This window comes from Sturnus vulgaris, chromosome 3 (genome assembly GCF_052056855.1).
Source record: "Sturnus vulgaris isolate bStuVul1 chromosome 3, bStuVul1.hap1, whole genome shotgun sequence".
In the NCBI taxonomy this organism is placed as follows: domain Eukaryota; kingdom Metazoa; phylum Chordata; class Aves; order Passeriformes; family Sturnidae; genus Sturnus; species Sturnus vulgaris.
This window is the reverse complement of record NC_142245.1, coordinates 22,490,320-22,511,713: the sequence shown is the minus strand read 5'-3', so window position 1 is coordinate 22,511,713 and position 21,394 is coordinate 22,490,320. Positions and strand designations below refer to the sequence as shown.

Sequence of the window (21,394 nt, the reverse complement as noted above, 5' to 3'; positions counted from 1 at the left end):
AGCTCTGCTTCTAAAGACTCCTTAATTTTAAGAAATTCAAAGAGCTGGCACGACACTTTGTTCTGTGACTTTCTTAAACCTATACCCTACTTCACATCCTTTCATGAGCCATCATCTTTCTTATTTAAAGCAGACACAACGGAAGTTAAAAAAAGACAGAATAGATGAGAAGTACACGTCTCTGCATATGTAAGGCATAATTTAGAAAAGTATTTTATCACCCAGCCTTGCCAGGTCCTCAACACATTCTGCAGGCACGGACTCCTCCACTCGTCTTGTGAACAGTGGGGAGAGAGCACTCCAGTTTTTTTCTGGTTGCAGGAAACTCCCTGGTGTTGACTGTTCATTCAGCTTTTGCATGCATATTTATATGGCTAAAGCCTTGAGAGTCTTCATGAATTGATTACTGAGTCCGTGTTTTGCAACAAACCATTATTTATTTAGGCACTCATACTGATTCATAAAAATGCACGTTCAGATTTTCTGATGAGCGTGGTATGAAAACACAGATGAAATAAGGAGATCCAAAAGAGTATGTTTTATTTACAGGTTTTGTATAAATACAGAAAACAGGGGACGGGATAAATACTCCAACAAAGTAGTCACTAAACTGTTTTCATTAATAACTTATCAAACCAGTTTTATTTTTGAAAACATCCAAAGGAAGCTAAAAGCTATGAAGGCAGCTGGTTGAATTTCTCCTGGAGGGTTTGAATGGGACTGCAGGCCGGTGCTGAATTTCACTCTTGTGAATAAATCCATGCATTATCTTTTGGAAAGCAATATTTTTCAGGGTGGAATAAAGCCTATTTAGTAAATTATTATTATTGTTTTTAAAACTAAATGACTCTTTATTAACAAAGAGACCTAGTGAAATTTGAATTTTACCTGAGGCATAATCAAATTGTCAGCTGTTTTACAACGGTGGTAATGTGGAACAGAAGTGTGATAACATTTGCCATCATTCCAGCTGGTTCCCCCCAAAAGACACCTTCTCACAACCTTCTCATTAGTGAACCCACACGATCTTAGAGAAGCACAAGTGATTGTTTAGAAGTGATCTGATAATGAACATAATAGAATCATTAAGGTGGGGAAAGACCTCCAAGATCATCGAGTTGATAGGTATGAGTTGTTAGACTTGTTCTATTTGGACACAGTGTCATTTGAAACACAAATTAAATGCTGACTTTGGGAAAAAATGTAGGAATTTGTTACTGATTTCAGTGTGACCAGGATTTCGCTACTGGAGTATATTGTGCTGTTTTCAGATTTCAGCAGCAAATGCTCAACCATTTCATTTTACTGATGTAGAGAGAAAAAGAGTTAAGAATATTTTAAAATAGTTTATAACAAGATACAGCAGCTGAAGAGACAACTGGACATTTTAAGGGTGAAAATAAAGTATATGTGTTTATTAGGAGGGTTGCTTTGTAAAACCACTGATTAAGAACATTTTAAAATCAAGACTAGTTATTTCCTAGAAGTTTTGCTCTACTTTGAGCAGGAATTATTTCAAGGAATTTACTAGATTGTGCAGTGTAGGAAATCAGAGTAGGTGGGTATAGGAGCTGTGACTCTGTTTGTCTAACTATAATGGATCTATAAATAATCAAACTGGATTGACCATAAGGGCAGTTTCCCAGTTAATGTTAATTCATTCTTAAAGTGAATACATTATCAATCACTATTTTTAAATATACTTGGGTATAGAATAATCTATAATTAAGAGTCCAGACCTTTGAGCTTGACATCCTCAATCTACACTGAACTGGGATGAAAATGGCAGTGCTCACACACTAGATGAGGTACTTGGTTAGATACTGCTCTTATTACTTTAACTGGATACCCTAATTCCATCCCTGCAGGTCTCCAGCTGGTCATGATCAGCACCTAGCTCAGTTGTTGAGGGTGATAGGATATTTTTCAAGGTTTGCACCTATTTTCGTAGCTCAGTCTTTCCTTGTAAAAACAGTAATGTTTTAACTAATTCAAATAATGCTGGTCCAGAAAGATACATTATTTTTGGGATGGTGTATTGGAATGGAATTGTAACGGAATAGTGTATTGTTAGGGTCCTGAGGGCACAATACACCTTAATCTTCCCATCCGGCTTCCTTGGGGACTCCTACCCACCTTGTCTCCTGCTTCCCCTGGGACCTGACTCACCCCTGACCACGCCTGGGGCTGTCAATGAACGTGCAGGGACAGACTGGGCTTGCCACGTTCTCTCCCTGGCCTGGTTATCTATCCAGGAGACCACAACACCTGAGCTCCCTGTGACCTGGACTGTAAACTGCTCACGACTGAGGTGCCTTGATGTGAGAGGCCTCGCTGCTCCTCTCAGCGGCACTTCATCATCACCCTGGTGTGAAATAAGTTTCAGATTACCCCACTAACTATTCTGCTACTGCAGTCAGTATGTCCCTTGCTCACCGTATTCCTCTAGAGTTCCAAAGAAGATTGCATGGATAACAAGCAGCTCCTGAAGATATTTAAAGGCTATTCCCTGAGATAACTATGATCTTCACAATGTTACCGCACAGCAATGGAGTGTGGAAGTATTTCTTAGTCCCTTGGCAGACAGAAATCTTCCAAATGTGATTAAAACAAAACCAGCCACTTTCTTTGATGCAAGAAAATTTGTGGTTAGGCACGTAAGTTAAAAAACAAACAAACAAAACCCTTAAAAAACAAAAACAACAGCTCAACGCAAATCTTAGAGGCTGCTGTGAAGGAGGAGAGCAAAATCCCCATTCCTCAACTACAGAATAGGACTCGCTTCACAGACTTCACTGGGAAGTGTATTAGGTGCTGGTGCTAACGAGAGGGCTGCGAGGCCAACGGGAGAGGCCCTTCCCCGGTGCCCTCGCTGCCGGAGATCCGGCTGGTTCTGGGGGTGGATGCTTGTACCGCACACAGGTTGGCGTGGGCAGCTCTTCCCCGGTGGGCAGCGTGTGGGTGGCCGGCCAGGGCTCGGGGCCGGAGGCGCAGCCGGGCCTCGGCGGGCAGGGCTCGGGGCCGGGGCTGGGGTCGGAGGCGCAGCCAGGCCTCGGCGGGCAGGGCTCGGGGCCGGGGCTGAGGCCGGAGGTGCAGCCAGGCCTCGGCGGACAGGGCTCGGGGCTGGAGGCGCAGCCGGGCCTCGGCGGGCAGGGCTCGGGGCTGGAGGCGCAGCCGGGCCTCGGCGGGCAGAGCTCGGGGCTGGAGCCGGAGCAGCCGCCGGGTCTCGGCGGGCAGCGGCTCCCTGTGCGCAGCCGTTCCCGGTGCGCAGCCGCCGGCGGGCCCGCGCCGCCTGGAGGAGGCGCTTCCCGCGGCGGGAGGGCGGCAGCGGCAGCCCCGAGTGCCGGCGTGCTCGGCCGGGAGCGCAGCGCTGCGAGCCCGCCCGGCAGCCCTGCCGAGCTCTGCCCTGCCCGGCTCTGCCGTGCCCGCGGCCAAGATGCGCTCGGAGGCGGCGGCGCAGCTGGGCGGCCTGGAGATGTTCGCCAGCGCCGGCAAGGGCCGGGGGCTGCGGGCGCGGCAGCGCTTCGCCGTGGGGGAGCTGCTGTTCAGCTGCCCGGCCTACGTGGCCGTGCTGACCGTCAGCGAGCGCGGCAGCCACTGCGACGGCTGCTTCGCCAGGTAGGGCCCGGGCGGCGCCCGGCGGCCGCGGCTTCACAGCTTTCCACCTCCTCGGCTCGTGGTGCTGTGGCAGCGTGGAAGTTTAAACTCACAGCTGGTGCTCAGCAGCTCGGGAAAGAGAGAGGGGAAAAAAAAAAAAAAAGTTCTGCTCTTCCTGTGCTCTGGAGGTCACGTAGACACGTGCGTAACCATGCTCTCGCAGGAAGCTTCATTGATCCGTCTAGTTTTGTAATAACTCCGCGTTCGCTGGTTTTAATGAAGGTTTGATTAGGGAGAAGGGGTCTGCAATCGCCTAATTCACACTTCACATTCCATAGTGCGGATGGAGTACCTAGGAATGAAATGTATACCTCTCCATAATGAAATATGCAGAAATATCTGTGTATTACCTCTGTCTGAAACCTTGGTCTGGAAATTACTTTTACTGGGGCAGAGCGCAGGCAGTGCAAGAACTTGTTTGTCGCATGGCTGGGAGCATTGGGACTGGAGCGCTGCCTGCTCCTGCGTGCTTTGGGATTCCTGCTGCTGGAGGGATGCGGGGGGCTCGAGTTTGCAGCTGCCTCCTCACCTGTGTGAAGGGAAGGTATTCAAGGGTTTGCCCCAAGCCTCTCAGTATTAGCTGCTATAGGGAAAATGAAAGAAAAAAAGGCCTATTAGGGTTAGGAAATTCAGCATGGATATGACACTCTGGTATGTCACACCACACCATATTTTTAGAAGGTGTAGTACTTTCGTGGCTTCTGACAGCTTGCTGAGGAATTAAGTGCTTACCTGGTTATAACTCAGAGCAAATGCTAGTAGTTGCCTCAGTAAAGAAAAACAACTGTCGCAACTGTGCTATTTTTATCCACACATTCTTTTTCTTTCCTCATTACCTTATCTACTTGTGACTTGTTCACTTGATTCACCCCTCTCTTTGCATATGAGCACCCAATATAGTTCCTAGTGAACCGGTGAAGGAGTCCCATCGGTTTGAAGAAGGGTACAGCTGAGGTGATTTTCCTCACCTCCTTTACACCTTTTCCCAGCCTCTAAGATTTGCCTCGAGGTGTTGTTTTTTCGTTTAGGGCTTTTTTAAACTTTTGTACCTAACCCCAAATTTCCTTGTGCCAAAGAAACTGTCTGGTTTTGTTTATCATATTCAGATTTGTCTGCCAAAGGACCGGGGAATACTTCCATACTTCACTGATATGAAGTAACACTGTAAGGATAATAGTTATCTCATGGAATAGCTTTTAGTTATCTTCGGGAGCAGCTGCTTGTTATCCATGCAAGCTTCTCCTTTGGAGCTCTGGAGGAGCACAGCGATCAAGGAACAGACTGACTGCAGCAGTTAGTGGGGTAATCTGAAACTTATTTCACACCAGGGTGATGAAGTGCCACTAAGAGGAACGATGTCTCGGTGATGTAAGGTGATCCGCCAGCGCTCAGACATGTGTTCTGTGTCTGTGACTGTTGCATTAGCACTGAACTAGCACGTACCAGATTCCGAACTGTGCTTGTTGAGCTTGCAAAGAGCCCTAGCAGGAAGGCTGGGGGCTCGGCACCAGCCGTGGGAAGGGAAACTTGGCGAAGCTGTCATGAAAACTTTTGTGGCAACGTGGGCAAAATGAGGCCGTAACATTGTATTTGCATGAGATAGTGGTTGTTACTTTAAATACGCGGTTGTAATGTCAGCAAGGAGTCATGATGCTGGCCCAGCTCGCTCATGTTGCACCTTGTGTGCTTTGCAGATACAATCAGAGGATGCCAGACTTGCTGGGTTTTATGGGCTCCGAATGCCAGTGGCCACCAAAATGCTGTACACTATCACTATCATATGAGGACCCTCACTCTTGATTTATTCCAGTGAGCTTACATCAGTTTGAGACAAATTTTTTTTTTTTTTTTTTTGCTACTTACACCAGGGACGGTGTGCAGACATTTTAAAAGCATTCAGTACTGCTGAGAGGTCCCTATTGCTGTCATACCAAAATGTCACTTGTTGGGTAACACATGTTCTATTTTTGGTGGGATCTGTTGCAACACTTGCACTTTAAAGCAGAAAAGGACCTTCCTCGTGGCAGTTCCCCCTGTTGGGGTATATACAAATATAAAAAAGGAGAGTGTGAGCCTTAGGTCTGCTCAGAATACACAGATATCAGAGCAGACAGGGTGAGACAGTAAGGGGCTCCCAGGTGACAGGAGATCAAACAGTATATTTAATAATGCAGAATTTTTTCTTGGTTTTTGAAGGCACTTACTCAACAAAGGTCAAGCATTCTATAACCAAAGAAGCAGTAGAATGGTCATAGCAGAACCAAAGGATTAATATTGGTGAACAAGTACACAGAGCAGTTTTAAAGTTTACAAAACACACTAAATTTAGCTCATTAAGCATAGTATAGTGGCAAAAAGTGATGCTGTCTGTCAAATAGCATAGAATAGTATGTTTCCAAACCCAGCATCAAGAAAGCAGAGTGCTTTTGAATAATGAGAGTTACTTAGAAAAACTTAGAAAAAAAGTGCTTTTGAAAGTCTAATATAGTTTTCATTGTGAAATGCAAAATACTGTGCAAAAAGTGATCCAGCATACAGTTTTATTTAATTCAGGTTTCTAGAACAGAATAACTTCTGTGTTCTTTTTAAGGAAAGAAGGATTGTCCAAGTGTGGAAGATGCAAACAGGCCTTTTACTGCAATGTGGAATGTCAGGTATGGTGAGGGTGGGGGGGAAGCAGGGTGGGGGTTGCAGAACTCCAATTTTTGTTTGTGTGGCATTGATGTCCTCTAATTGTAGCTGTGGTTAATAGCAGTCCAGTCAGTTCCAGCATCCCACAGATGCTGACCATGGAGATGTGCATTGGACAATTACAGGATTTCGACATGGTCTGCATGAGTCTTTCAAGATCAGTAGCTTCAGGGCTTGGTAGCACTGAGACTTTGATTAGAGCTGCCTGTCAACCCACTAATTATGTCTGTATTGCTTCTTCTTTTAAGGACAAACCACGTAATTTAGCATTAGCTCACTAAACTGGTAAGAGATCCTGTGTCTAATGGAAAAAAATCGAATCACTAAATAGCCGTCTTAGGAGAGAGAGAGAGTTTTTGTAGGATTTTTTTTCTTTTTTTGAATATTTGCAAATATTTTGAGTATTGAGACTACCACAGCTGATGGTAGTCATAACGATTTGAAACCTACCAAGCTTTCTCCCTAACTTACTCAGTGTGGCAACTTTTATTCTTTTTGTGAACTTTGTTTTTTAAAGGCCCCTGAATGTAGAATATAAGTGCATACTAAAGTAGAGCAATACAAAGCCATCCAAAACATATGCCATTTGCATGCAGTTTTAACTCTGTTTTTAATTCAAATTAGAATAAGCACTTTTAAAAAAATAAAAATAATTAGAATCCAGCCTTTTTGAGCCCTTAACGTGATGCAGAAGAATTATCTGGATTCTGTGTGGAAAAACTCAAGAGGGTTGCTGGTTGAATAACGTGGGCTATGCCAGGTCTGTGGTGCTGGGCACAGAGTGTGGAACAGCACTTATGAAGGATTTGAGTCACCCAAGGTCTGGCATGCAGCTGTGTGTTAGCTATAAATAATACAAACCTTCTCCCACACTTTAACATGTTGTTGGGTGCATGGGTGCATGCCGAGTAGTCTCTGTTGTCATTACCTGGACAGAAATGTCGTGGTTTGTTCAGTTCCCAGGCACTTTGGTCATGGCTGTTGCTTTTATTTCGAGGACGTATCTTACTCTCCTGTTGCACAAGTTTCAAAAGAAGCCTGACCTCTCCTCAGTTTTCCTTCTGTTACCTCCCCAACTTCCTACTTTCCCACAGAATCCTAGTGAGCTGTGGGTGAATCAAATAGCCTTTTGGTTTTGAGGCACCAGGAGAACTCGAAAGGCTTAACAGAAATCAGTTTTTTACAAAATTTGCAGTAGTTCTAGAGTTTCTAAAGTGAAAGCTTACTGTATGAGCATCCTTGAGGATCTTGAGAGGGATCTGGATGAACTTTAAAGACAATGTACAGCAAGTCTATGATTCATTCATGAAAAATGCTTGTTCTAAGAAATGTTTCCTCATGCCATTATTTCTTACAAGTTTTTAACTAGAAGTGGGAAGGAAATCCTTGAACAAAGCAGCTGTTTAGCAGCTTTTATCTGAGACTCTGAGTTTCTTCTCTTACTGTATGAAATGTACAATGGTTTATGAAATAGCTATGTAAGATTTTCTGTAATTTGTACTGGGAAAAACAGCAAGTTGATGTCATGTTAGAAATAGAAGAACTTATTTCTTCTCATCCGTGGTCCTTTGCTTTCATCACAAAGTGGCCCTCCCTCAGTGTCTTGACTTCCAGCCTTGACAAAGTTTATACTTTTGTATTTACAAACAAGGAGGGATTGATTTATTTTCCTTTTTTTGTTTGTTTGGGTGTTTTTGTTTTTTTCTTTCCCTGGTAAAGTTTTGTACATTTATTGCTTTTTTTAGATTGTTTATTTTTTTTTTTAATTATTTTTTGGTGGTCAAAATTCTCTCTCTATAGAGGGACATTTCCTATAGTAAAAACCTGAACTGCTCAAGCTGAGTGTCCTTAAGTCTGCTAAAGCTGCTGCTGAGCAAAAGCTAGTCTGTCTGATCAGTTAGTGAATTAGAATCTTTCCTACCTGTTGGTGTGTGGTATGATGCTCTAGATAAAAAGACCTTTTTCAGATTTTGTTGATGTCTAAACTATAGTACGATGTGCATAGGTACTAGCACCTCCCTCTTGCTGATGATATACATGTGGCTTTTGATTCCCTAGTTGATGTAACACTCTCTTCCATCTTTTGGGCCCTTCTGAGTCAGCCTGATGAAATTTATGAACGTTGCTGAGATTGAATTCTTTGACATTCTTTCAAAGTTACTTTCCAGCTCAACATTCTCTAGAAAATGGTCTCCACTGTCTGTATGTGCTACACAGACAGTCTGCACTGCATATTCATCCCTGCCTTGTTCCAAGGCACTTTTCAGCAGTTCAGCAATTCTTTGTCAAAGCCAAAAAGGATATCTGTGCCTTGATACTGAATTTATAACTCTGGAATGTATAGGAAGTGTGTTTCTTTTACCTCCATGGATGTGAGACATCATGAGACAGTGATAAAAGGCCAGGGCTGCACTTGAGAGCTGTCATGGTATTGTTAATTTCATTTGTATTTTATAAGTTAATTTTTCCCTGTAAATCAGTATTTTTTTTTTCTCAGCTCAGCTAAAAATTTTATGTACCCAACAGGGGCATGGTATGATTTCATATGTTGATTAGTACCTTGTTAGTCAATACAATTCAGTTAGACAAATTTTTACCACAAGAGACATACTGGGATAAAAACCCAAAGGTTTTGAGCTTGCTCTTTTCTTACTTAAAGCTGTCCTATACCACAAATCATAGGAATTCTTGCTCATTGTGGGGAGGGGTGGATCTATACACACACATGCACAGACACAGGCTTTGGCCTAGCTCCTTAATGTTCCTGTTTTGGTCTCTTATTTTGCTTTTAGGATAGATAACCACGTGCTTGGCCTATATTAAGCTGGATGTTTGTGTAGGTGTGGATTCAGGGCACGTGTGAGTGGAAGTTGCCTTCACTGCCTGTCCTTGCTGCTTTTAATATTTTGTGGGTTGAATCTATCTGGGTTTGCTGAGTCTTTCTTTTCCCAAGCCCTAATCCAGGTCTCCTTTTAAAAGGGATTGTGATTTCCAACACATTCACACCATCCCACTCTCTAGTGTCACCTCCTTGGAGCACAGGCCTGTTATTATAATAGTGGCTTTCAGCCCCCATCTGCAGCTGTTCGGGTCTTGACTTCTTAAATTATAATAATTTTAGTGAAGCAGGAGGAGACCTGTGCTCATTTTTTCTCTTTAGAAATCAGCTGCTGAAACATCCTGAAGAAAAATGTTTTAAGAGGGTTATGTGGTTGCAATTTTGGAACTGGTGAACTTGAACCAGCTACTGGAACTCCTCTTGCTGTTATTACACATGACTGTCATTTATCCCAGTCAGAGTGGAGATCAGCTAGCCAGTGTGCAGAAGGAGATGTTTCTGTGGTGATTTTCAGCATGTGAAATACATTTTGAACAAACCATTTGTGTTTTTCTTAACATGTCATGTTAAAGGCTGCTGTAGTTGGTATTGCTGGAGTAAGTGAAACAGGTCTTTTTAACCAGCTAGTAAGCCTCATAATGTAGTTGCACATCTGTAATTAGCATTAAACAGATATGTTTTAAATGGGACCTTGTAGAAATTGCCTGTTCCTATTTGGTGAGCTGTAGAAAAAAATACAAAATTTTTTAATGTAATGATTCTGCACAAACGGATTTTGACTCTGCAAGATTTCGTTGGGTGTCTGTCCCCCTATAGAACAGCTTTCCCAATGTATTTTCCTTTGGTAAATGTCTCTGTGAACATGTTAAATGTTAACCCGTGAAAGTCAAATACCCTCTAAAAGCCCAGCATTTGGTAAATGATGATAGGGAAGGATGGCTGTGGAGATATATAAAACTTCTACCTTCACTTCTTACTGAAAGGCTGTATCAGAGAACTTTACCAATTAATATCAGACATCAGAAGTTGCCTCACTGAAATTCAGTTAAAGAGTTGGATGCCGTTTGGTCACAATTGGGCCTTAAGATTTTGAAGAAGTGAGCTTAACCCTTGCACTGGCTTACCCATCATTTCTCTCTGGTATTTGTGTCTGTTTCTTTTTAATTGAGTGAAATAGAAAAGAAGGTTTTTTTAGTATTGAAAAGTCCAATGTGAAAAAGGAGGTATGAGGACATTTGTCTGGACTTGAGTCTTATTTTTTTTTAATATTATATTTTTTTACTTGTTATTTTTGTCCTATGGTGAGGTATAAGACAGTGTTCTGGGAATCAATCCAGTAGTCCAGGATGGCAGAATCTTTTTGAAGAACTTGGTGAAGAGGAGTGTTCCCACTTTGATATAAAAGGCATAACCTTTAAAGGACTTCCCTTCCAAAAGTGTTGCCACTCCTAAATTAAGGGAAAAATATTGTGGATATAATGAAAACAGGAAGAAAATATCATTGATGTAGCATTAGGGATTCAGCTAGAACAATGCTACTTGTTATAATTCAAACTACTTGGAGGAAAATGTGGAAAAGAATGCAAAATAGTCCTGCTGTGATTGCAGGGAAAGCTGCTGTCATGGTGTTTCTATCCCAGGTATTACTCAGTCATCAGAACTCTTTTTTTTTGTGGTGTTTCAGGCTTTTATCTCATTTTGCACAATTCAGCCGTATCTTGTTCCTTTAACCTCCCCACCAGTTCATATAACTCAGTATGATTCTGCCTGGGGAAAGATTTTAATTAATGATGTGTAAAGAATAAAGGGAGAAAGGGATTTTTTTAAAAAACACTGCTTCGAGACAGGCACGTGATTTTGCATTTTGATTTTTTTGTTTTATCAGGTAATTTCTCCTGTTTATTTAATGAGTGTGTATGGATGAGAGTCCTGCAAAGCTTCAGGTTCAGTGCCTTCACCTTTTGAGCAATCATGCTAAAGTTAGTGGATGTCCTGGGTAAGCAAGAAGAGGTGAGAGACGAGATTTCCCTCTGTCTCTTTTTAGCCTTTAGCTTGTAGATTCCTTAGCAAAGGCTGTCAGGAATTTTCCAGAAAAGTTTTTGGGGCATACATAGGAAATGAGTCTATCCGGGGATGCATTTTGTAGTGTGATAGCTGTAGGAGAGTCAAGAGTGTAATTTCACATGACATGATTGCAGTGTAATATACTATTTTGGTTGTTCCTTCTGAGCCAATCAGTCACTATGATCGGCCATATTGTTGAGATTTTATAATTATTTTTAAAAAATTGGAGGTGAGTGGGCCAACACAAGATCTGCCATACTGAATGAATCACAATAATTGGATTTAAGAACATTCTGGAAGGTGCTAAAATATTTTCAAGTTTTCACTTAAAGATTTGTGGGATTTGTTGTGAGTTTTTTCTCTGCTAGTGTTTTCCACCAGTTTGAATCTGGTATGAAAACAAAATTTGATGCTCCCTATGCAGACAGAGCGCTATAGGTCTGTTCTAACATAGTTCTATAAATGTGTGTTTGGGGTGAGATATAGCAATAAATAACTGTGCATTCCTTGAATACTTCCATGTTTAAATAAATGAATAAATAAATAAAATGAAATTTAGTGCAGTGTGAGGACAGCCTGTGCTAGTGCAGATTGTTAATATATGATTCTGTGCTATTCTTTGGAAGATTCTGTGGCCTTGAGTGAAACTTGTAGAGTGACAAAAGCCAGTGAGTACCTTGTGCCATCCCTCCTGTATGTTGTTACTGTCTGTTGAGCTAGGAATATACCAAACATTACCTAAACTATAGTCTGTACATTTAACTGTAATGCGTTAGTGTGTTTCATTGTCTAGCTGTACTTTTATTCTTCAGTATTTAAGGAAAAAAATCTGATAATTTCATCAGAATGTTTAGATTTGACCTTACAGTCAAATGATTCTTAGAGATTGGGAATCCATTGACTTCAGACACATTACTCCTGATTACACCAGGGTCACCTCATAATGAGGGGCCAAGATATTAAATGGAAATGAACCCAATAAAGTCATCAAGCTCAGACCTACTGTGTCCTCACATGCTTGATCTGAACAATAAGAACTGGTGATTTATAAATCATGTTGTCTGTTTGCTTCTTCATCATTTAATACTTTTATTCTGTTGAGTAAATGAAGGTGTTCTGACTTCAGCTTGTCCCTTGTGAATTTGTTTGAAAAAAAAGCAGGATAGCTGTACCCCTTAAATGTGACTCATGCTTTTGTTCAGATTTAGTGAGCATCACCTTATTTTTTAAAGGAAACACATTTCACTTGACCTCTAGGATCTGGCAGGACTTGCTTCATCCCCTTTTTCATAAGTTTATCACCATGGCATTTTTTATTTTTTTTTTTTTAATTATTTTTTTATATGTTTTCAGAAGGAAGACTGGCCAATGCACAAGCTGGAATGTGCCTCCATGTGCACTTTTGGGCAGAACTGGCATCCCTCAGAGACTGTGAGGCTAACAGCAAGGATTCTTGCCAAACAGGTGAACAGAAGGCAAAGCTTGGGAGGTTTGCTCCTGCTCCGGGTGCCAGGGAAGGCAGGAAAATGAAAATTGACCGACACTAACTGTCCCTGCAAAGCACACACAAACACACACACTTAAGTTTCCTGTGTACAGACAGGTGTAACACAGAGCTCAAGCAGCTGAACAATCTGACCACCAGACCACTGCAGCAGGGTCAGGGCCAGCACAGTCCAGATGGAGACTTTTGTGGGAAGCTGGAGAAAGGCTAGTGAGGTCTTCAGCTGTGACCTGTGGCCAAGGCACTGCTGAAAAGAGCCTGGAAATGTTTGCTGATGGCTTCATATTGGTGTTTCAGCCTCTGTTCTGGTAGATTTGAGCTCTTCGTTACATGTGTGGGCAAGCACCAAGGCCACACTGATGAAGAGAAAGAAGAATAAATTTTGGTATTTGGGCTTAAATTTCAAGGAATGATTTTAGAGTTATCTGGCTGCAGGCACTGATAATACCTTTATGAAGCAGCTGCCTGTTGTAGTATTTTTCAGCTACAGTTGCATAGCATTGTGCAGCATATAACTCCCAGTACACTAGTGAGCCAGAAACACCTCTGAGGTATTCAGGTATAAACATTTATGATTATGAGTTAGCTGGTGAAAACCAGAGCTTGAGAAAGAAATCTCAGACCCTTGGTCTTTGGAGAAAAAGAATATTGTAAGGAAAGAAGATTGCAATGTCAACCTCAATTTCAGTGTCCCTTAACTATATGGATATTGAGGAAAGCACAGGTGCTTACAGGGAGGGGATGGGATTCATGAGTTTCAAGGTTATTGTGCTATGTATCTTTGTACAGCTCTAAACTCTCTCTGCAAAAACAAATCCTCTTTGAAGCATATTTTTGTGACTGAGGTCTGCTTATGTGACAAGGGCAACTTGGATACTGTATGTAGGGAGGAATTTGGTGGCCTGCTGGGAAGGTAGCTGCATCCTTGCTGTGTGTGTAGATGTGTGTGCATGAATGTACATGTGTGTGACTTAATTAAAGCACAGTTTGGTGCTGATCCACAAGCAAAACCGAACGTTTAATGACAAAAAGTCGTTGGAGTAAATTTCTGCTTTCATTGCTTACAGGGAGGGGGGAGAACCCTAAATTTCATATAAAAGCTAAATATGCAAACCATAGTCCCTGAACCTCAGCTGCTGGGCCACCTGCAAAGCCATATTTAATGGCCAAGATTACAAAGAAGTGGCCTTAGGCCAACAGTGGAGCATTGCTTTTGAACTCTGTCAACAGTCAGTTTATTCACTTTCCTCAAAGCAAAGCCTGTCTTCTGCCTGCTTGCTATTGTTAGCAGCTTTCTGGGTGTCTAGAACAAAGCAAATGACATACTTTAAATACTGTTCAGTTTATGTATATAAATTTGATAGGAGTTCATCTTTTGCTGTCCAATTTGGTGTGGAGAGAATATTTCTATGCCTTTACTTAGGGCAGTCAATTTAACTCATTGCTGCTTATCAATTCTTATAAATTCCATAGTCTGTGCATTTGGATCTGTCTTACAGGTAGGAGTTCCTAAATTCTGAATGAGTATGCCAAACTGCCAAAGTGAAACATTAAAATCTTTTCTTACTTTTTTCCCCTTGTTTTTAGAAAACTCACCCTGAAAGAACACAGTCAGAGAGATTGCTTGCTGTAAAAGATTTTGAATCACGTAAGTAAAAAAGGCTTGCAGGTAAACAGAGGTTTTGATTTGACTATATTAATGATTTGTTTCCCCATGACTCCCCTCCATCAACAACTTTCAGAACATCCTGCTCCTGCTGGAGGAAAGGAGTAAACAAAGAGAATTGGTTCCTAATTTTTTTGAAAGTGCAGTGCTCTTCTTCCTTTTTTTCCCCTGGCTCCTTGTGGGAGCTGTGAAACAAGGATTAAAACCTAAACAGAGTTAATTATGTAGCGTACATCCATCTCTTGCTTCTCTGGTATTCTAGTGTCTTTTGAGAATTGTAATGTTGTAAAATTAAAATAGCTGGTATTTGTTACCAGGAGGCACAAAATCAGAGACAGCACAGTTGCTTGATGGTGACAGTGACTAAGGGGCTAATTGCAGAACCCTCTGGACTGTGCTTCAGTATCTGTCACTGCCAGTCAAATCTGACATGTTATATATGATTCCTTGTCCTAAATGCTCTAAAATAATCCAAAGAAGGAGATAAGGCAATGACTTGCTTTTTACTGGAAAGCTACTGTTTATATCCAAGTTAGAAAGTGACCAGTAGTAACCATCCTGGCACAGTTTTCACCAGTCTGTTGTTTTCTTTCTTGGTGCTGAGCATAATATACACAGAGGCAGTGGGTTGTATGTTCATGTTACTCACTCTGATGGCTTCCAAAACCTTTTACTGAAAAATACTGAATAAAAGTATTCATTGCTAGGACTTGAGGTAGCAGAGTAACCAAGCACAGTAGTCTTATTTGCTTCCTGAACAAAAGCTCCTCTCATTGCTTTTGGGACAACTGGAGGAAAAAGGGGGAAAAATGCCAACATTAAACTTTGCCTAGGGCAAGGATAGTTCTACAGGTAAGTTGGCAGGATTGAGGTTGAGGAGAATGGGTAAGTGCTGAAGTAACTTCTGTGTATTCTTCTGCATTGCAGCTTGTCTTCAATAATTTATTAATTTGGGAGATAAAATGCTGAAATGTTTTTTTCTGTTGTAGTGTCCCACTTGTCCTCTAGAAGCCTTTTTGTTAGCAAGCACCCCTGTTCCTGCTGCCATTTTGACTCACCTCATTGCTTAGCACACCTTTATCAGGTGTCTTATGCTTTGCAACACCACACACAGGACAGGAAAAGGCACCTGGGTCTCAGTTGGAAGCTCAATTTCTTATTTCTGATTTGTCTTAAATCTCATCAAATGGTCCCATTTAATTTTCCTCAGTGTTTTTTGTGACTCCTCCATCATTCACATATGCTCTTACAAATAATTTCCTCCTTCTTCCACTGCTGTGCAGCATTTTCTATCCATTATTGTTTTGAGCTGGAGAGAACAGGAGAGAACTAGTTACACTGCCACTGTGAGAGAGTGGATTAGGAAAACACTTCCAAACACTCTGCTCTTCAGGGGAGAGAGGGGGGACCAGGAGTATGTGGTTGATATCTAGCTTACTCTGCATGGACCAGGTAGGGAAAGGTTCAGTGGCTATGACTTTGGCTAGAACTTGTCATGAGCCTGAGGGTAAATCTCTGAAGAAATCTATAATGGAATAGAGTGGGCAGGTGTGCCAGGACATTTCCACTGATGTCCCTGCTGTCTCCTATAAGTAGATGTCTGTAGTCTAAACACATCTCTGTTGGTGATCACCCCCCGGCCCACGGAGTCTTGGACACTTTCAGGCACTGCTTGCTACTTCCTGAAGCAGGTACATGCAACAGGTCAGGTGGATTGCATTCCTGGGCACCCTCATGTTATCCTCCTCTTGCTGCAAAGGAGAGGCCCTGTACCCTGCCCCAGTGTTGTTGCTAGATCCCTATCATGTGTGGCCACAGTCAGGGCTTCTGTGCTAGGAAAGACCACATCTTTCAAAAGCAGCAGGGATTAATTATCAGCCTTAGCAGCAGTTTTGCCTGGTTTGTGCTGGTGAGGAATAGGTCTGTATGAGAAAGTTTCATTATATAAAGCATGCTTTCAGGTGAGTGAGGTTTAGTATGAGTTCACATCACAGTTGGAGGGACCATGTAGCGTGTAAGGTCGTGTCAGACAGCTGAGGACAGCTATCCCCAGCTGACAGGCTTCCAGAGGGCCAGGGTTGGCTGAGCTGTTTGCTTGAGTTAACAAATGCACTTTAAAGACTACAACCCAAGAAAGTAAAGTCTGTGTCCAATTATCTGCTAACCTAAAGATGTGAGAAAAAGCTTTTTAATCCTTCATGTTGGGCGTGGGCTGGACTCAATGACTGTGAAGGTCTCTTCCAACCTTGTGATTCTGTGATTCTGTTTTTGTAGCGCACGTGTGGCTTTAGCAGAGGCAGCGTTATGTTTGTGGAAGAGCAGGCACTTCTTGTAGTACTTCCAAGTGGCTTGTCCCTCAAGGGTTTCTGTTAAAGTCTGGGTCTCTTCTAACCTAAGTCTACCTGGAGGGATTTTCCTGTTATTGAAATGGAATGTATTTTTTATCCACAGACCTTGACAAACTAGACAATGAAAAGAGAGAGCTGATTCAGAACGACATTGCTGCTCTTCATCACTTTTACTCAAAGCACTTGGACTACCCTGACAATGCTGCACTTGTAGTTCTCTTTGCACAAGTAAGTTGGCTAGAACACAGCCTGCTTAGGTGGATGGTGTTGTAGGAGTTTAGCCTTTCTAAAAGGGGGAGAATGTTAATGGCAATGGAAAGTGTAGCTCTTTGCTTATCTTAGGGACAGATGACTATGCTTGATGGAGATCTGCTTCATTGAGCAGTAGTGGCTGTATATGCCCCATTTTCATCCTGAGGGGAGAGACTCTTGTCTGCAGACTTTCCATGAGCTGCTTCTCAAACACCGAAGAAAAGGGGAAACAACCTTTAATAAACCCTGTCAAAGTTAAACTTCTTGTGGGCCAAACATAGTGTGGCTGTTGTTGAACTAACATGGAAAGCTGCTGGCCTGAGACCCTGCAGAGGCAAATCCTTCATTCAGGCTTCAAACTTGTGGAAATCCTTGCTGGTCAGGTCATCATTGTGTTTGACCTTCACAGGGAGTAAACTTCAGAGACGTAGAAAGAGCAGCAGAAAGCACAGCTGAAAACTTTTATCTGGTGTGTGGCTTTTAAATGTAGTCAGGTGGTTTGGCCATCTGGAGAGATGAAGGAAAGACAAGATGTCTTGTTAGATAACTTCTGATATGGCACTTCTTTTTTCTCACCTACTTTTCATATGCATCTGAATTGAATGTATTGTAGTGGATGGAATAATACACCCGTGGAATACTGAAAGATCCGTTTTCTTCTTTTTCCTCTTTTGCTTTAATATAAGCTAGTTTTTTAGAGAAAAATAGTATCTTGAGATGGGGGCAAATGCTGACCTCTGTGATGAAAGCTGAGATAGAAATATCCTGTTTGGTAGAGCTGGGCTTCTACCAACAAGAAGGCACAGTTACTATTTTCTTAGTACAGAGGTACTCTTATTCTGTAGGGGAATGGTTCTTTAGGATGTTTAGCATCTGCTTATCATCCCTTGTGTTGTTTCTAATTGCACATTTCCTTTCAATGACAAGGGTTTTTTTCTCTTTTGAAGACTTTAAAATTTATATTTGTCAGAGGGATACTTTGAAGATGTTAGTACAACCAGTTTCTTGTGGTATTTCTGAATATTTTTGTTAGAATGTAGCCAGAATTCCCCGAAGATTTCATTATTTTGGCTATAATGACTTTTGTTTCATGTCCTATCCAAGAGCACCTCCATCAGATTGTGGTACTTTAAGTGACTTGTGTGAGCTGCTGACTCCTAGATCTCATATTCCATCCAGCCTTCTCTATGGAGGTCATTCATAGGTGTTACCTTAATCTCATCCTGATCAGCAGGTAACTCTGCCACTGTGGACATGAGAATTTTTTTAACTAAAGTCTCCAGAAATCATCTGGATGCTTCTCAGAAGTGTTTTACAGTAGGCAACCTTCTGAGTGTTAGTCCCAGGATAAATCTTTCCAGAAGAAAGGGAAGTATGCTTGTATTTGAGCTGTACAAACATGTTTCCTAATGATTAGTTAACTTGACCTAAAACCAGTAGTATGGATATGCTGCTGCTCCTTTTTTTTTTCCTTCAACACTTATTCTGGCCTCATGTGGTCTATTTGCTCCTCTATTCCCCATTGTTTCTTCCTGTGGTTCAGGGCAGTCATTTGGGACTTGAATACCTTTGATTCCTTCTCATTGCTTTTAGTGAACTTTGTCTGATGCTCTTCCTTACACAGCCTAAAGTGTAAGTGGTCCTTTTGAATGAAATAGAGTTCTTATGTCTGAAGTCCTTGCCTTTCACTGCTCTCTTCTCCAGCTGTTGGCATCATTCTACTTGCTTTTGTGCCCATGGAATATAGCTCTTGAGGCTGGAGCTTTTCTTCCTCAGTCTCACCTTGTCGTGCTCTTCAAACAGTTTCTCTCTTGCCTCAAGTTCCAGCATCTCACCCTTTCCCTGAAGACTTTCCATGTTGTGCCTCCTTTTGTTCCCAATGGCAGAAAAGAGAATGTGCAACCTTGAACTCCAGTTCTCCTGCTGTTGTCTCTTCACTCCCTCCATTTTGCCTGTTTTTAGTCATGCTTTCATCTGGTGAAACCAGTGATATCTCATCCCTTCTAATCCCTCCTCTTGTGTCATTTCTAATATGATACTTTCACGGAGTGTGTTGGCTTTGGCTTAGTGGAGGGGAGTTGATGATAACTCACTACATATTTTTAAATATTTCCCGGTGATTCAGAACCATCAAGCTGTTCTTTGTCAGCCTTTGTAGCCTTATGTTCTTACTTGCTGTTGATATTATCTTTCCCTTCTATTGTTTTTGAATTCAGCAATTACATTTTGGTTTTGGTTTCAGGTATGCTTTTACAATGGCCAGTGGAATAGCATGTCCATCTTGAGAGACTGAGAATCTTTGGGCACTGTATTGCTAAAAATAACAGGATGAAGATCAAGCAAAGATAGCAGAGATACTGATGAGTGAATCAGGATACTTGCCTTAATTGTGACTCACCCTGAATAGTTCATATCTGAGGAGTGGCTTTGAGTATTTGTGTATTTCTAAAAGCTAGTCCAGGCTGCATTCCAGCTTGTGGGCATATCGCTTTGCTTGGTGAGCAACCTGGTCTGGAAGGTGTCCCTGCCTCTGGGGATTGGAGAAAAAACAAGAGATTGGAACTCGACCTTTACAGTCCCTTCCAAACCAAACCATGTAATGGTCCTGTGGTTATTGTTGGTAGTATCTGTTGTCAGCTCTTACCTTTTCCAAAAGAAATACTGCACTATACTTGATTGACTGTTCCTGTGCCCTTTCTAGCTTCAACTGGACTTGGCCATGTTGTTTTAGTGAGTAGTTGTTTTAGTGCATTACTGGTGCTTTTTTCATGTTTGTAGGGAGATAATGGTGAATGTGGAGAGGATTCTCTTTGTGTCGGTGTGTGTGTGATTTGAAGTGGAAGTGGAATAAAGTACTTGACCGAGGTGCATTTTGGCCACTTAAAGTCATACAAACCACATGAAAAAAGCTGAAACTTCTACAAGATTCCTTTGACTTGGATAAGAACAAAAGTGAGAATGTTTTAAAACCTGCTTGAATCTATTCTATAAAAGAGTTTTGTGAACAAGTTCTTTTGATCCTGTGTCTGTTAAATCAGGAATACACTTCCTCTCATACTCCGTACTTTTTCTGTCCCCTCCTATTCTATGTCTTTATGAGATTCAAGTCTTTCTCAGGGCTTTTGTTGTTTTCACATGTGCTTTAGCTGTAGCTGACATGTGCAGTCTTTGATGACAGGTGCCGTTGTGGCAGGTCACTGTGACATGCTCCATCAAAGCTCTGTACTGCCCCAACCTGGCTGAGTTTGCTGCCCTTCATTCCCACATTGCTCCTTGCATGTGTAGCTCTGCTTTGGCCCTTTCCTTGTCATGGCCCAATGAAGTCTCTTTGCCCCATGTTGGGAAAAGGTTTTGTGTGCTCTTTTTGAGCCCCACTTCTCTTGGTTGACCCTCCAAGGAGCAATTCCCTCGATGTGTCCTGAGCAGGTGCAAGTGTTGGACTGTCAGTTCTTTAGTGTCCTGTGCATTCCTTTGGAGTGGGACTTTGTCCTCACTTCACTTGTTGAGATGTCATGGAGCTCCCTATGAGTCCTGGAGAGGTGGATGGAAGTTGTAAGCAAATTTCTGCAGTTGTGGTTGATGTATGAGAATGTGACATGGACGTACATATGGAGTACTCAGCTGACCAGAAGCTGATCCAGCACCTTTCTCTTTTTTCTTAGGTTAACTGTAATGGCTTCACAATTGAAGATGAAGAACTCTCTCATTTGGGATCAGCCATATTTCCTGAGTAGGTTGATTTTAATATTTTTAAAAGATAAAATTAACTTATTTAAAAACAAATAGAGGAAGCAGATATCTACTTAAAATAATTTGTCTCGTTTTAAATATCTTTAATTGGCTAATGAAATGTGGCTAATTATTTGCAGCAGTTTTTCTGAAAAATACAGTAATTTTGGTAAAATTACACACATAATTTGTTTTGAAACTTGGATTGTGAACTGTATTCAGGTTGGTAGAAAACACTTACTTGGGTCACAGGTTCTGAACAGGGACATCAAGTAATGATCAAAGCCGAATGGAAAGGGTTGTAGGTGACTTTCTCTATTCACAGCTTCCTGTTTTGGCTGGGTATAATCCTTCTCCTGGTGCTCTCTGAACAATATCCCTTCTACCTTTGTTCCTTGGCAAATACTAAATCCCTTTCATGGCTTCTTTGAGCCTCCTTGCTATGACAGTGGAAAAAAAATATGTACAAGTTTCTTAACTTTACAAATGAACTGCGGATGTTAAACGTCAGCTGCAGTTCATGAATGGGGGACTACAGCTTTCTTTAGGGCCAGGAAACATTTATTGCATTTTTAAATCTGCCCTTCCCAGTTAATAGTGTAGCAGAGGAGGGTATTTCTGCCCCTGATCTTTGCACAGCCTGT

General features: G+C 41.8%; 1 protein-coding gene across 4 annotated transcripts in view; it reads left to right on the top strand.

Moving 5' to 3' along the window:
* The first annotated feature begins 3,421 nt into the window (after positions 1-3,421).
* Positions 3,422-21,394, top strand: part of SMYD2 (SET and MYND domain containing 2) — a 30,399-nt gene continuing 12,426 nt past the window's right edge. For 2 of the 4 annotated variants that reach the window (XR_015802196.1, XM_014876878.2), the window contains exons 1-6: positions 3,422-3,618; positions 6,248-6,311; positions 12,605-12,715; positions 14,343-14,403; positions 16,873-16,997; positions 20,684-20,751. Coding sequence is in view for 3 of the 4 variants with exons in the window: in XM_014876878.2 (XP_014732364.1) it covers positions 3,437-3,618; positions 6,248-6,311; positions 12,605-12,715; positions 14,343-14,403; positions 16,873-16,997; positions 20,684-20,751 (611 nt within the window). In the remaining variant the exon portion in view is untranslated. Of the gene's footprint in view, positions 3,619-6,247; positions 6,312-8,107; positions 11,920-12,604; positions 12,716-14,342; positions 14,404-16,872; positions 16,998-20,683; positions 20,752-21,394 lie in introns of those variants that run through there. The other 2 variants (XM_014876879.2, XM_088161184.1) reach the window with 2 other exon arrangements.